Raw genomic sequence first — 16,132 nt, forward strand, 5'->3', positions numbered from 1 at the left:
TAATTTAATTATCATAACAGAAATATTTCATCTTAAAGCTAAAATCTCCAAAACCCTTCTAAATTAAAACTTAAAAAAAAAAAAAAAATTTAATTATATATATACATTGACACACAAAATGTAAATGATGAAAAATAATTAGAACTATAAAATACCTCAAGTAGTATGCTTTCTCATATTGATGTCCCTTAACAAAAAATATACCTCGAATGTGCCTAGTGTCAGAGGCTAGGCATATGCATTAAGCAGGCTACATGGTATACATATATTAAGATGGATAAAATGTCTTCCATGCAAAAAAAGAACGTTATTGGAGGATGAAGTCTCCTCTGCACATTATCCATATGATGGAGAGCATGTTTCGTGGACAGGGTAACCTATGCTGCCATCTTGTGTTGAAAGTACATGGCTGGAAATCGACTGGATTTAATCATATTTAAAGTGGCGCACAACAACCTATGGTTTGGCCTATCGTCCAACTAGAGCTGTTATGCCATTAAGACTGCTGCTTACTGCTTACGCGACAATGGAGTGTCCTGTGGGGTCGGTGGGATGTTTCTGATCGATATGTGCATGTGTTAAACTTACATTGAACAGGATAGTAGAAAAAGCTTCAGTTGTAGTCATCTGGATCTCCAGATGACTACAACTGAAGCTTTTTCTACTATGGAACACGCCTGGACGAATGAGGGATTACACCGACATTGAACAGGATAGTGGGAGCCACGTGTCCACTACGCTCTTCCAGTTGCAACACTTGGCAGAGGCAATTATTAAAATAAGGTTTTCTGGCTTAAACAATTTACATACATTTTGGAGAATATATTCAGGGATAGAATAAAACCAAAAACAAGTGTACCTTAATATTTTTCTGTATTTCATAATTTACTTGAGTTTCATGTCATTGGTGTTTCAACTGTTCAGAAAACACATACACAGGACCACAATAACAGGCCATAATCTTTTAGAAAATGTCATAAATGGAAACATTGACAATAATATTATTATACAAAAAATAGACTATTACTGAATTTAGTTGTAATTGTGAAATTTGTGTAATTATTTTAGGAACACCTCTTGGGAAGCCCAAGATATAATTGTTTAATATTTGAACAGAATTTGGGGTGGGGACATGGGGATTTTAGAAATTCAAAATTCAAAGTACATTAACTACATTACATTTAACTATACATTTACACTTTTGTCACCTCATTATGCTAAAAAAGGCTAAATATTTGGTACATTACAAGGGCACTAATATAATAGATCCATGTCCGCGCCCCGTGAACCGAATAAAAAACCGGCTTCAAACAGCTCACATCAATTGACTACATTTCCCATCAGCCTAAGCGCCAAGCGTGATGGCGTCACTAAACAGCAACAACACACATGTGGCCTACGCTCTGCCGCCGCCGCGGTGATAGCTACTGGGCCAGCGAGCGCATTAGGCAGCGCGGTCACATAATTTGGACACATTTATATTAAGTGTAGGTTGTCCGTACACTATCAAACCCGTGCAGTATGCCTCCGAAGAAACCCGTCCCAGCCACGGGAAGTAAAAAGACTCAGGAAAAGAAAAAGGAAAAGATAATTGAGGTAAAGTGACACGAGGTAACAATACTTAGCATTAGCTGCCCGATAAACGAGCGCACACAGGAAGCTAACGAAAGGCTAATCGACACTTCTAAGTCACTTTACGAGTTCCATTTTCTGTTCTTCATGATTCACGTTTGCATTTTAAACACCACCGGGTCGTTACAAATGTCTGCCCATGATCCCGGCGTGATCTGTGCCCACCGGCTTCACGAGCACGAAGCCCCACGGCCTGCTTCGAACATGAACATTTCACGATTGTTCTGGACTTAACAGGAATGTTACAGTCAGCAGAACGGATCTGTCACAGTCTTTATGATTAATCCCCACATTTGTCCCAGGCAACACTGCCGGTTCATGCGGACATTATTATTAAAACTCAGGATCTCCGGCTTTATTCACGGTTCCATAAACATGTTAAACCACATTATTCTGCCACAATGCGATTTGACTGTTCTAATCTATTTACAACTGAGGGGTTTCCATATTTCATAAAGCCAATCACAGTAATTCTGATTAAATTGTGCCATTTTACAATCTTTGAGAGCATGGGCAGTCTTGGATCAGATTACACATCACATATCTTAAAATGTAACTGATATTCACAATTACTTTAAAGTCTAGTTAACCTTAAGTCATCAGCATGAAAAGAGAAAAACTATTAAAAGTGGTATTGCTACAATCACACATTAGTTAAATAGTACATATCGTAAATGTAACATAATGTAAAATAATGCCAAAACCGTATAATGTAAACTGCAAAAACAATTTATTCTCCCTGTGTTATTTAAGACTGTGGCTGCAGAGCCGCGGCACGGTCAAATAGCCCAGCAGTTTCGGGAGTTGCGGCACTGCCATATAGCCTCATGCCTAACCCTAACCCGAAGACTTAACCCTAACCCGGCGCGGTCAAATAGCCCAGCAGTTTCAGGAGCCGCTTCACAAAATAACATGGCAGTTTCGCGGCTCTGTAGACACTCCCGTTATTTAAACCTCTATAAACAGTTTCAAATGCATGCAATTTTGCTTTTGTTTGCCATTTTGATAATCCAAGTCTTCGCTCAAGTATGATTTTGAGTATTATAAACTGAAATTACACACAAAGACGGTAAATAAGTTTAACATTTTTCATTTGTGAATTTGTACTTTTTCAGGACAAGACATTTGGCTTAAAAAACAAAAAGGGAGCCAAACAGCAAAAGTTTATAAAGAATGTGACGCAGCAGGTGAAGTCTGGCCAGCAGGGCGCACGGCAGGTGAGTGAGGTACATTAGGACCTTCCACCTCTGCTCTTCTCTGTATAATTTAACTTCTTGTGACAGGCCCTGACAGACGGCGACAAGACCAAAAAAGGTGACAGAAAGAAGGAGTTGGACGAACTGAATGAGCTCTTCAAACCTGTTGTTGCTGCTCAGAAAGTCAGCAAAGGTCTTAACATATTTTCCGGACTATTTTCCTTTATTTGGTTTAATAAATGTTGACTAAAGCAGAATTTCTCTGTCACTTTCAGGTGTGGACCCAAAGTCTGTGCTGTGTGCGTTCTTCAAGCAGGGCCAGTGCACAAAGGGAGACAAGTGCAAGTTCAGCCATGACTTGACCATGGAGAGAAAATGTGAGAAGAGGAACATGTATGTTGACGAAAGGGACGAGGAGCTGGAGAAAGGTCAGGTTCACAAACTTTATTTTGAAAAGCCTTCAAGAACATGGTTGACAGATTTTTCTTACTGCACAGACACAATGGAAAACTGGGACGTTGGGAAGTTGGAGGAGGTGATCAACAAGAAACATGGCGAGGCTGAGAAGATAAAGGCCAAAACACAAATTGTACGGGACTATTTCAATCTATGTATTCTTTTTTTTTTCCTGCGTCCATGGCAACAAATTTAATTATACAAGTGATGTGTGTAGATTTTTACGCCAGATGCCCTCCAATCAAAATGTATGTAAATGAGTCAACGAAATGTAAAATTTAAATTGTGTAGAAAGGACTCAGTTAAAACCCGACTTTAATATTTCAGCCAATTTATAGACATTCAAACATTAATGCCATTAAACATGTATGTATTGCTGAAATGTGTTGTGTGTGTCAGTAATTTCATGATTAGATTGCTTCTTAATGACCTTGTCACCGTCAAGAGATTCTATTGTTTCTACTTGTTAAAAGCTATTTCCAATGTTTTTTTTCCCAGGTGTGCAAATTTTTTCTGGACGCCATAGAGGGCAATAAGTACGGCTGGTTCTGGGTGTGTCCGAAAGGAGGAGACAATTGTATGTACCGCCACGCACTTCCACCGGGTTTTGTGCTGAAGAAGGATAAGAAGAAGGAAGAGAAGGAGGAGGAGATCTCGCTGGAAGAGCTCATCGAGAGGGAGGTAGGCCAACATCCATGACACCACCCAATTCATCTTACCGCATATACACTGAAGAAAAATAGAAACGCTTTTGTTTTTGCTCCAATTTTTAATTTGCTGAACTGAAGGATATACAACAAAACACACAAAAGACCCATTTCTCACACATTGTTCACAAATCAATGTCAAGTCAATGTGTGTCAGTGAGCACTTCTCCTTTGCAGAGATATTCCATCCCACCTCACAGGTGTGGTTTAGCAAGATGATTATTTGACAGCATGAATATTGCACAGGTGTGCCTTAGGCTGGCCACAATTTAAAAAAGAAACTCAATTTTGCTTTGTCGGGTCTGGAGGGGTCATAAAAACAGTCAGTATCTGGTGTGACCACCATTTGCCACACAGTGCAATACATCTCCTTTGCATAGAGCTGATCAGGCTGTAGATTATGGCCTGTGGAATGTTAGTCTACTCCTCTTCATTGGCTGTGCAAAGTTGTTGGATATTGGCAGGAACTGGAACAAGCTGTCGTATATGCTGATCCAGAGCATCCCAAACATGCTCAATTGGTGACATTTCCAGTATGCTGGCCATTCAAGAACTGTGATGTCTTCAAAATCCAGGAATGTGTTCAGGTCCTTGCAACACCGGGCTGAGCATTATCATGCTGCAACATCAAGTGATTGTTGAGGATAAATGGCACAAAAAGGGACCTCAAGATCTCATCTGTTTTGTTATGCATTCAAAATGCCATCAATAAAATGCACCTGGAGAGGGCTTATGGTACCCTTCCTTTTCAAACTACCCACTGTTCCTACACATAAAAAAGAAAAGGCAATCTCAAGGGTCAGATCACAAGGGTTAAACAGACACTATTATTTTAATCATAAAATAACATTTAGAAATTAGTAGCACATTAAACTGGGATATCCACCTTTCTCTGAGCACTTTATACTTATTGTCCTTGCAGCGTGCAGCTCTAGGTCCAAATGTCACGCGAATTACGCTTGAAACTTTCCTGGCTTGGAAGAAGAGAAAAAGACAGGAGAAGGTAGGAACCGCCCAGATTTACTGTTCTAAATACTCTTGACCCAGTGTTTCAAAAGCGTGCGTGGTGTTGCATAGGTGGACCGGGCCAGGGAGGAGATGGAGAAGAAGAAAGCCGACTTCAAAGCTGGGAAATCCCTGGTGGTGAGTGTGGTATTCATCTGGCTGCAAGGTGAAAGCCAGAAGCCCTGACTCAAGTGCTGTGATACAGGTGAGCGGACGCGAGGTGTTCGAGTTCCACCCGGAGCTGGTGGATGATGACGACGCTGAAGCGGATGACACGAGATATGAAGATGATGATGATTATGATGATGATGATGATGAAGAGGCTGAGCAGGAAGCACAGGTATTGTCTTTGGGACGTTTGACTGGCTTGGAAACTAAAGCATAGAATAAAATGTCTTATACACAGCCTTGTGGGCACTGAGACTTATAATGTGGCTTATCCCTTAAGTGGATCTAACATGATTTTTATGTGTGGGATATGATAGTATGAAAAATGAGGCGCCCTGTAATGTTAGACCAGAATCATCACTGTTGATGCACTAGGCCTTAAACTGTGTCTTCTTATGTTGTTGTGCTCGTGCCACAGGTCGATGCTGAGGTGCAGGACATAGATCTATCCCGTTTTGTTCCACAAGAAGTCGACAACTCGGGCATTACCGTCGCTGCGGTGGACCGTTTCGCCTCGAGAAGCGCATTAAAGCTTGCATTGGAAACGGGTGAGCATTATATAGACACACTTTTTACATCATGGAAGTGTAGAGCTGTAAACTTTGTTCCTCACAGACGAGCTGCTGAATGGAGCATGCGGCGGCGAGACCAACGGCCTTTCAGGAGGAGAGGAGGGCGGAGGCGAGGAGGGGGAGGTACCCGTGGATGAAAACCTGTTCACTGGAGAAGACCTGGACGAGCTGGACGAGGAGCTTAACACTCTGGACCTGGAGGACTGAGTGTGGGACTAACAGACTGATGCATGGAGCTATCAGACACTATAATTTTATCATCAGACTAAATAAAGCCTCATTCCTGGATGATGAGTGGCCGCCTGCCCCTCTGTTCTGTATTGCCATGTCCTACACAACAGCTCATGAATGTCTTTTTGGGATACATCCGTTTAATCTGAAGTCCCTAAAGAAGGGTTTCTTACAATTCTACAGTTATAAAGGTGAGATGGAGTAAAAGGCTTTTATTGGGAGAAACTCTTGGGTGCCTGGGCCTAAGCAAGACCAGCCCCTTCTGTAGCTGATTGAGAATGGAGCCTGTGATGATCCTAATGCCAGTCCAGCTCTGAAAACTGCTATTGGAAATAAACGTCACAATTAATTAGGTTCTGCCTTGATGCACAAAGTGGTGCTGTGTATCGTTTTATTACATTACTCCTGACCACTAGAAGGCAGTGTAGTGTGCATGTCGTGCAAAGGAAATGTATCCAGTGCGCTAAAGCTTTGCCATCTGGCTGTCAGTAGGATCATAGTGCCGTAGTTGGTTTTGTTCTCCCTCTATAGCCCCTGTACAGCTTGTAACAAGCGCTGACTAATGTTTTTCCCCTTTTATTACTAGTTGCAATTTAAGTTTGTCAAGGGGTTTATTGAAGGTAAATCATGCGAACAATCAAGGCTTAACATGGCAAACATTAAACAACTTCTTTACAAGGCACATGAACAGTCAAGATGGACCTTAGACGCCTACAAGTGCGTCCAAAGTTTGAGCAGAACCTTTGTTTGCTCGTTTTTGTTTAGTACATTTTATGCTAGTAAAGAGTTCAACTTAAGTTGTAGATCAGGTGTGACTAAAGACAATCTGAACACTGGTTGGTTACGTTAGGCAGCAGGGGGCAGCATAATCACTTTAGAAATCAGTTGTGTAGTGTGGGAGTAACCTCATGTGTTCCGTAAGAGGCAAACTGCAGACATGGGGACTTTAGGGGAACTTTAACATTTAACTATATAGTTATAAAATAAGTTTAAGGCCTACAATTTTACCATCATAACCGGTCTTAAAATAATCTAGTTGAAGTCAAAATACAATTTAAAATGGCATACAGGGCCATAGTGCAGGTTTAAAATCAGCCATAATGCCATATTGAAAGACTGGATCGACCCAGAAGTAGGTTAAGACTGACATCCCTTAACATTCCCACTGAATGCCCTGCACACCAGGAATGGCGTACACCACGGGAGACCTGTTGTGCATTGAATCGTCATGACAACTAGAACTTGTTTGCCAACTAACAATTTACCCATGGCACTTTTACAGACAAAATAAAGAGACCAAATAAAATGAAGACATTACACAAAATGTAGTAATTCCACTTTAATTTGGACAAGTTAAAACAAAACTCAGGATTCAGAAATTCAGCAACTGTTTAAAAAAAATCTACCAGAACAACGCACCATATCATAAACACTAAATATATGTGGTCACAGTGAGGTCAGTGATCCCAGTAAGGTCAGACAGGTGTCAAAGGTCGGGTCAGAGGTCGAGGATAGGTCCGGTGTTGGTCGGGTCTGTCAGGTCACGTGTCATGCTCAGTCGCCTAGGAAACAAGAAGCTGCACAGTTAACACAAATGTTTAAGGTACTGCCTTAAACAATAACACTTCAGGGTCCCCACTCTGGACTACAGCAGGGTCAAACCCCAGGTCCGACGATGGACTGAGTCTTTTTGATTATTCACAGGAGTATTACAGTGCTTTAAATTGAAAGGAATAATGCAGGATTTTTCGCCCATTTGAGAACTCGAGCGGAAGCGCACAACAGCCTCGTTGCTATGCATGCGTTTGTTTATTAGCGCGGCGGATCGCATCGCATCTCTCGTCTCCATAGATTTCAGTCTCTTCTGAGCCAGCTTGAACTGTCCTTCTCGGTCTTAATTCTTCCAGTACACTGAGGAGAACTATATAATGATAGATCCATGCGCTTAGACACACACAGGCTTTTAGTTAGTTATTTTGGTTATGTGGCTCAAAATTTGCTTGTTGAGAAATATTTCCTTTCCAAACTACTAATCCCATAGGGGAGGTTTGAATACAATTTCTAACTTTTTCCAGGACTTGTGGGAACCCTGAAATGCTTTACTGAATGCATAACAACATTGAACATGAAACATTATCAGTAGCCAATATGAGCTGAAAGCACTTACCGTTGTGGCACTGCTCTAATAAATGCGGGCGCGTTTGTGGGATTCCTCTCGTGGTGGGTCGGCCAGCATAACCTTCAACTTCACTCCATTAACAAAGCGCCCATGCAGTGCTGCCATGGCATCGTCTGCGCACTAAATTGACAAATATTCACTTTACTCACAGAGTGATAACTCGCACCAAAAATCTCAAGTCATTAAAGTCTTACCTGCTTTTCAGCATACTTCATGTAGCCAACCTTCCTCCCAGGAACCAGGTGTACCTCAATCAGGGAGCCAAAGCGGCTGCACAAAGAAATCAAATAAAGTTAAATACATCTTTAAAAAAATAGCCAGATCACAAAATCTTAATTGCTACTGGGAGTCTATTCAATTCATTTATATTAGACTGCAAAAAAAAACAAGAATTTTGACCATCAGTAACACTATAAGCAAAAGCTCCAAAGAAATATTCTATATCAACTCCATCAGCAGCACAGCCTCTGAGAAAGAGCAAATATTCCACCATGCAGCAGCTGCTGTGCACTGAGATTATATTAAGGTTAAGGTACACTTTATTTCCCTATAGGGAAATTTGTCCTCTGCATTTGACCCATCCTTCAATGTCGCAGGGTCCCATCTCCTCAGGAGCGGAGGACCCATCTCCAGGTCTTTGGGTTCGCCTTGGTCAGGACTACTGTAGCTGGAGGAAAAGCCCAGTCGGCCCGGGAGTCAAACCTGTGACCTTCTTGCTGTGAGGCAAGAGTGCTAGCCACTCTGATACTGTGCGTTATATGCAAATAGATGTGGCAGTGTGTTTCATTTATTGCACTAAAAATATAAGTTTATACTTTAAAACCATTATCTACACAAACTAATTTTTTTTAAAAAAGTCTAAGACGGTAAAACTTGATTACTAACTCACGGGGCAGTGATTGGCTGTGTTCAGAAACCCTCAGGGCGAATTGCACAGTGGATTGTAGGATGCCTTATAGCCCTTTAGTATGGGTTGGGAAGCTCTCAAGGTTCCTATGCTACAGGAGTTATGAAAGGAAGCATAAATGCTCTTTTTCCCAACTCAGCCATGAGTCGGCAGAGAACTCGGACACTCATCAAGGAGGCTGGTGACGTGCATCCAGGTTTGCCTTTGGAGCAAGGAGGCTCTTGGCCAATTACAGGTATTCAGATCCAGTGCTAGTTTTACATGTGATGTTTGGCGTCCAAAACTTCCTCCTTGAAAATACACCGAGCTTAAGTATGAAACCGTACCACCCAAAAGAATGTAGGTGTTTGGTATACCAACACTGCACAGAATATGGCGCCGGTTCCATTAGTTGCAGAGAATTCATTAAAAAAAAGGCACAAAACATTAAACCAACTTTTTTCCCTATGACGTACAGTACATGGCGTTTAGTGGCATTCTCTCCTCCACTGCAGAGCCACCTATAAGAGCAAGTCAAAATGAAAACTTACCAGAACACATCCTCCAGCACGTCTAGAGGGAGAACGGTGGGAGTAAATACCACAAAGAGGCGCTCCTTGGATTGGCTGTCTCGAGGAGCCAGTTTCTGAGGTGCAGGCAGCGTGACATCGGTCTGAACGCGACTGGAAACGGGGCCCACAGAAGAGTAACCCTGCTGAGGTAGATTCAATATGGTTGTTAGATGTATGTAGATATCATTTAGATCTCCTTAAGTATATGCACGTGTCAGTTTCTACAATATTTCAAAGTGGCAATTATTGACACCATGTTGTCTTGTGCGTCCAGAATTTTGCCAAGACCTTATTTAAGCCACAAAGACGAAGGCAAATTGGGAGAGAACATTTTATATTCATACGTTAGTGTTTTCTGCATTAATTTCCCTTTGTATGGATACATGGATATCCCTTAAGTTTTATGTTCACAATGCCCTTAATACGTCAACTTTATGAGCCCAGCAGATTCAGCTGCTTAATAAGAGTAACTCATTACTTTGTTAAGTATCACAACTCTATACGAAGCCCATCACAATGTATTCCCCCATCAACATTTGGTATACAGCGTTACTGCGTACAACCCCATAATTGGAAACACCGCACTGTTCCGCTCCGTAGTGAACCAATGGAAACAAGGCTGAATTACCTTTGTAGCTGTGAGATTATCCAGACCAACGCAGAGTAAGGAGGGCATCTTGGCCACAAAACAAACTCGTCTAAAGACTCACCGAGGGCTTCATCATGTGACCGCTGGGGGCGCCGCCGCCATACACAGCAGACATCATCTGGGACGCCACATACTGCACGGCCATGCGATTCACTGAACTGCAGAAACACATACAAAAAGGGGCTGAAAATAAACGGTAAGCCAAAAACACTCTGGTACAAATAAGCTTTTAAAGAGTAATCATCACTGTCGCTTCTACCCAGCGTCTTGTGTTTGCAGCCGTCCTCTTGTTTAGCCTAGTCACAAACGCACAGTTTATTAATGAAACCCTTACTACATTGCAGAGTTACGGCAACCCAAATATTTTCGTAAAATTACTTTATGCATGAAAGCGCGGCTTCAGACTGGAAGACTATTCTTGCTTTTATGATAGGCCCAGCCGCAGCCAATCACCACGCAGCCTACTCGTTTCAAACACTGCCCTCCTCCACCCCAGCACCACCTTTTAGAGTTAGATTTTTCTTTCAGGTTCTGGGGGTGGAAAGATCCCGATCATATTCTGCTCGTCGCACCCTGCTGGGGTCTTAGCGCCAAACCTTACTTTCTATATATTGCGATTATCGTTTATCATCTTCTATTGCATATACATTTGAGTCTCTGAAAAAACAGCTTACCTGTTGCGGTCCTCTCCATCTTCCATATAGCTCACACCCAGCCTGTTTCCAGGAGGATACTCAAATCCATTCAGCTTTTCTTTGGCGTAGACCGCCGAGCCCAGGTTATTGTAACGGATCAGGGCCTGACCTGAGAATAGTAATCATTAGATTGAAGCTCAATAATCACAGTGAGATCACAGACTGCTCAGCCCACAACACAATATTCTGGCAACAATAAGGAATGTGAGGCAGTTTGAATGAATTATGTTGGTTAACTGTGAAGGCAAATAGAGCGCTACAATGAATACAATACGTCTAATAACAGACAATCGGAAAGGGAAAAATGAATTGATGAATTATTACCATATATGGGAAATCAAACTTCCGTGGTGCAATTTTAAATCATCAAAGATGGCACTGGCACATGTAATGTGGATGTATGCGTGGTTCTTTTGTTCATACCATAGTCCCGCTGCAGCTCACAGTACTCCAGGCCTGGGATCAGGTCAAACAGGGCGAAGAACTGCTCCTGGGACATTGCAGCCCTCGAGGTCACCATCAGGCTGCGGGTGTATTCACCAGACCGGTAGTCCAAGTACTGGTATCCGGATGTGTCCGCTGCAGACGATGCATCAGCTGAATCTCCCATCATCCCAACAAACCCATCTGATAACCAGGACTACATCATTTGTGATCTTGATAGTTTGAGTTAGTGACATATTTTGCTTGTTCCATGTCACACTAATAAGGTGTTTATAAAGGGGGATATATGATTCAGAAAAGAATAAAAGCATTACTATAATTTTAAAGTTGAAAAATCAATGATGTGCTTCCCTGGTGGTGCAGGAGAGCAAGCGTACCACACATGTGCAAGCACATTGCACATGTGTGGTTGTTACCACTGTAGGATTGTGGATTTGTTCCCAGCCTCTACCTTATGTCGAATATCTCCCCCTTCTCCCTTTCAAACTACAACTGTGTTGTAAAATATAGCCTTCGGGCCAGAAACAAATTAAAAATGTAATTAATAAATGTATGGAAGTGGAACAGTCTACGACAACGTATGTGAATAACAGTTTGACCAAATGATGGTGTAATTCTTGACAGAATAAGGTTAAACCGAGCGCACCTGAAGGAAAGCTGTACTGGCTCATTGCATCTCCGCTGTTCATGTACGGTGCTGATGCAGCGTTATACTCTTCTCCAGATCCAGATTTAGTGCGAGGTTCTGCCACAACAGCCTTGTATGCTGCAACATGGAGAGTTTATAGTAACATTCTGCAATAGGCTCAAGAACAGTTTAATAGCAATATGTCTTACATTTCTCGCAGTTCTCTATAGCGAGGGCAGCCTGCGATGGCTTATAGTATCGCACATAGCCCAGACCTTTGCTCTCCCCAGTGGTTTTGTTCTTGATTACTATAGCATACTCAATGTCTCCATACTCCTGCAGAAAAGAAGGTTCAATGAGACAACAGCTTCTCCAGACATTTGAATGTGGGAGTTTTTTTCCCCCATACCTTAAAAGTCTGGACCAGGTCCTCCTCTGTGAAGGTCTTTGGGATCATGACAAAGATTCGGGTCAGATCCTCATCCTCCACATCTCTGTGTTTCGCCGAGTTCCGGGATTGAGCAACGAACACCTACACAATCAATGTATGAAGTTAAAAATAAAATGTGCATTTCTTATTAACTATAAAATGTGAAGTTTCGGTTTGACATTCAAAACACTTTTCGGTAACAAGTTGGTGTGATTAATCGATTAATTTAGCAATAAAGCTTTTGATTTAGTGATTAGTCGATTAGATTGCAAAAGCCCGGTGAATGAGATTTTAAATCAAATCTGGCGGAAGTAAAGTTGCTGATTTAATCAAAAACACTGTTCCTGTTCTGAGTGTGTAATAAAACGTCTTCCCTGTTAAGTCCAGTTAATCATTACCCGATTACCTATTTACACAAAAAGTTATACTGCCAACGGTGGTTTAAAGATTAAAATGGAGGCAATAATTGTTCCGTCTGTCCGAAAGCACGTGTCCTGGCCTCCAATGAAAATGTTATCTGTAGCTGCATGCATCTAAAGCCTTCTTATAACCTAAACTATTTGAGGTTTTAAAGTCCATAAAGTCAACATTTAATTATCAGAACCTTTTATAATGAATCATAAAAAGGGGTGGAGCCTGTGTGTGCGTAGTTTGGGAAGAGGCGGGGCTGGGGGAGTTCAGCGCTTATGCAAAATGTGATATCCAATATTACACAAAAAGAAATGCAAGTTATGGCCGTTAATACAATACAACCACGGTGATAGCAAACAGAATGTATCGGCGAGGTCAGGTCCACGTGCTTTACCTTGATGGGTTTGGTCCCTTCCCCCAGAAGCCTTCCATTCATCGTCTCCATGGCGAGGCAGGCCTGCGAGGACTTGGCGAACTTCACGTAGGCGACACCCCTGGACTCCTTTGTGTTCTTGTCTTTCACTACCCATATCCCCTGGATGTCCCCGTATGCACTAAAACTGTCCCGTATCTGTTCTTCGGTCACAGTGCGGCTGCTCACGATGAAAAGCCGACTGTTTGGCGGGTCGTCGAGATTCTCGGCTCCTCGGTTTGAAGAACTGTCCTCCATCTTGCGTTTCTTCGACCAACAATGGAGTCTCGCCACTCTGCTGTGCGCATGCGTGAGCACATACGTCGCCGTCATCCTCTTCTTCTTCTTCTTCTTCGGTTTTTTATGGCGCTTGATATGCAAGTGTTACAATACCGCCCCCTACTGTTGTTCTACGTCTAGACTTTAGACTTTTTTCTGTAGTTGTTGTTTCTTTTCTTCTCCTTTTCTGATGTTCCTCTTCTTCCTCTTTTCTTTTTTATGGCGGTTGGTGTCCAAGTTGTTGTTGTTGTTGCTTTTAATGGCAGCTGGCAGCCTACTGAAAAGGTGCATTTACTGCCATCGACTTTATTTTTAGACTTTATTCTTTAGACTTTATTCTTTAGCGTTGTTGTTGTTGTTGTTTTATGGCGGTTGACATCCGAGTGTTGCATTACCGCCAGACTTTATTCCTTAGCATTACCGCCAACTACTGTAGTTAGACTTTAGACTTTGTTCTTTAAAGACTTTATTCTTTAGACTTTATTCTTTAGACTTCATTCTTTAGACTTCATTCTTTGGACTTTATTCTTTGGACTTCATTCTTTAGACTTCATTAAACTTCACTCTTCATCTTCTATGGTTGTTGTTGTTGTTGTTGTTGTTTTATGGCGGTTGGTATCCAAGTGTTACATTAACGCCAGACTTTATCCTCCAGACTTCACTCTTCACTTCCAAACCCACGAATTCCAAGCACCTGAGACCCTCGTCTTCCTCCTCCTCCTCTGCACTCCACAGCGGCCGACATCCAAGCGCCACCACCGGCATACACAGTTTTGATAAGTAGTTTGCCAAAACGTGTTGGGAATGGCTGGTCAGGCAACCACAGCAGTGCAACACACCCCTCTTTAGACTTCACTCTTTAGACTTCACTCTTTAGACTTCACTCTTTAGACTTCATTATGAGCCAAGTAGGACAAAACGACATAAAGCTTTGCGTAGAGAGGTAAAAACGGCAAATCTGAACGCAACGAAACATTACGTAACTGTGAAAATTAAATGGTGTGCTTGTGATTTTAGTCATTTTTAAGTGTGTGGTTGTATTATTTCAGGTTAGTTTGTTTAAATGCAGAGTTATTAAAAGTGCGTTGCGTAAAAAAAAAAAAAGAGGACAAAACAACATTAAAAAGCTGTAGCAACTAAATTCAAAACTGCGCTTTAACGTCCATCTCATGGAAATAACATCCATGGTCCATCTGTGAAATGCCAAGCTGGGGTATATTTTTTTCTCATCTTTTGTAAATTCTGTTTTCACCCCGAAAGTGAACTTTGTGTGTCCTATTCTAATTGTCAAACATTTTATCTCTCTAAGTTGCCGGGGATATTGCCCTGCTTCACATTTGTGTCTGAAAAAGCTGACCTAAAGCTGTGCTAGAGGACAAAAACCCTCCTCCTTTATTCAGTTTTAAAATTAGGTACCTCAGCTTTAAAAACAGAGTAACATATTTGGATATTATTTATAAAAATGAAATGCAGGCCCATTGAACTCCAATCCATTCATTGTCGAAACCAGAAAAGTTTTAATCCATGGCTTCCAAGAGACTTGAATTTACTTACTCTGCTCTTACTCAATAGACAATCGGCTTAATCCATGGACCAAATCTGTATAATACTTACAATAAATTGGATCAAATCTTATCTAAAAAGGCCATATACATATATATATATATATATATATATATATATAGTCTGGAATGCAAATGGTTTTATTGGTATTTTGTCAACATTGCAATAGTAATGGTATGTGGATGCACACATAAATATAAAATATGTATATATAATCTCCACATTCCAGACTAATTTCTCTCCTCATAATAATGAAAAAACAAGCCCTGATTTTATTCTCATTGGTTTGACAAGAATTTTTTTTTTTTTTTTTAGTAATGGACGGTTGTTGAGATACAAATTCAACCTTAAATTTACAATCTTGCTATGACTCCTAAAGAAATGGTCTATGCTATTGATGCTGTGACCAAAGAAATATGTGAACAATTTGAAAGTACTACTTCTATGGAAATATGTTCTGACTGCGCTGTGAGGTTATAAAATCAGGAAGATGAATCATCAAAGATGGCATTAAATCTGTTTCAATGGCCATCGCTTACTGCCAAAACATTGTTTCCGCTTTCCTCAATAGAGTTTCATACAACAGACAAAAGCACAGACAAGGCAAGGAACATGACACAGAGATACATATAAACAAGACAAAGTATATTACGAAACGTAAAGTCCGACAATATCCGTTCCATTTAGTCCAGAGTCTGTCAAATTTGTCTAGTTCCAAATTGTGAACAAATGTCATTTTTTTCAATTTGTCTAATGTCAGTTACTATGTCGGTCCAGTCCCTGATTGTTGGTGAGTTTTCAAGCCCAAATGCATAGCTCTGAGCAGTACTTTAACATGGTATTACAAAACATGTGATACATTTTTCCAACATAATTCTTTTATGTAAGAACATCAAATTTATTTCTTCATCTGTCAAAATTACATTCTCTTTCCCATATTTTTAATTTAGGCCTATGCTTACGCAGTAGAACGGCTGTCCAGATGATTAATGCATTTAAACAGTTTCAATATTGAGT

At 41.1% G+C, this 16,132-nt stretch overlaps 2 protein-coding genes across 4 annotated transcripts; one reads left to right on the plus strand and one right to left on the minus strand.

Moving 5' to 3' along the window:
* The first annotated feature begins 1,369 nt into the window (after nucleotides 1–1,369).
* zc3h15 (zinc finger CCCH-type containing 15) lies at nucleotides 1,370–6,024 on the plus strand. Its single transcript, XM_072436537.1, has 11 exons — nucleotides 1,370–1,596; nucleotides 2,748–2,849; nucleotides 2,916–3,021; nucleotides 3,104–3,256; nucleotides 3,326–3,417; nucleotides 3,783–3,965; nucleotides 4,914–4,994; nucleotides 5,069–5,134; nucleotides 5,202–5,336; nucleotides 5,583–5,712; nucleotides 5,780–6,024. The coding sequence occupies exons 1-11, from the start codon at nucleotides 1,522–1,524 to the stop codon at nucleotides 5,941–5,943; spliced, it is 1,287 nt and encodes a 428-aa protein (XP_072292638.1). The 5' UTR covers nucleotides 1,370–1,521; the 3' UTR covers nucleotides 5,944–6,024.
* A 1,267-nt stretch (nucleotides 6,025–7,291) lies between these two features.
* Nucleotides 7,292–13,576, minus strand: rbm45 (RNA binding motif protein 45). Of its 3 annotated transcripts, none has more exons than XM_072436584.1 (11): nucleotides 13,256–13,576; nucleotides 12,430–12,552; nucleotides 12,230–12,356; nucleotides 12,039–12,158; nucleotides 11,372–11,527; nucleotides 10,928–11,057; nucleotides 10,315–10,411; nucleotides 9,584–9,744; nucleotides 8,341–8,416; nucleotides 8,135–8,266; nucleotides 7,292–7,529 (listed from the first exon to the last, which is right to left on the minus strand). In XM_072436584.1, the coding sequence occupies exons 1-10, from the start codon at nucleotides 13,529–13,531 to the stop codon at nucleotides 8,150–8,152; spliced, it is 1,383 nt and encodes a 460-aa protein (XP_072292685.1). In that variant the 5' UTR covers nucleotides 13,532–13,576; the 3' UTR covers nucleotides 7,292–7,529; nucleotides 8,135–8,149. The 3 variants fall into 3 exon arrangements, with proteins under 3 accessions (XP_072292685.1, XP_072292683.1, XP_072292684.1); XM_072436582.1 differs by having other exon boundaries at nucleotides 9,584–9,747; XM_072436583.1 differs by having other exon boundaries at nucleotides 7,292–7,544; nucleotides 9,584–9,747.
* Nucleotides 13,577–16,132: the final 2,556 nt, after the last annotated feature.

Source organism: Eucyclogobius newberryi, unplaced genomic scaffold (assembly GCF_026437365.1).
Source record: "Eucyclogobius newberryi isolate DKJ021-1_F unplaced genomic scaffold, fEucNew1.0.hap1 SCAF_8, whole genome shotgun sequence".
NCBI lineage: Eukaryota > Metazoa > Chordata > Actinopteri > Gobiiformes > Gobiidae > Eucyclogobius > Eucyclogobius newberryi.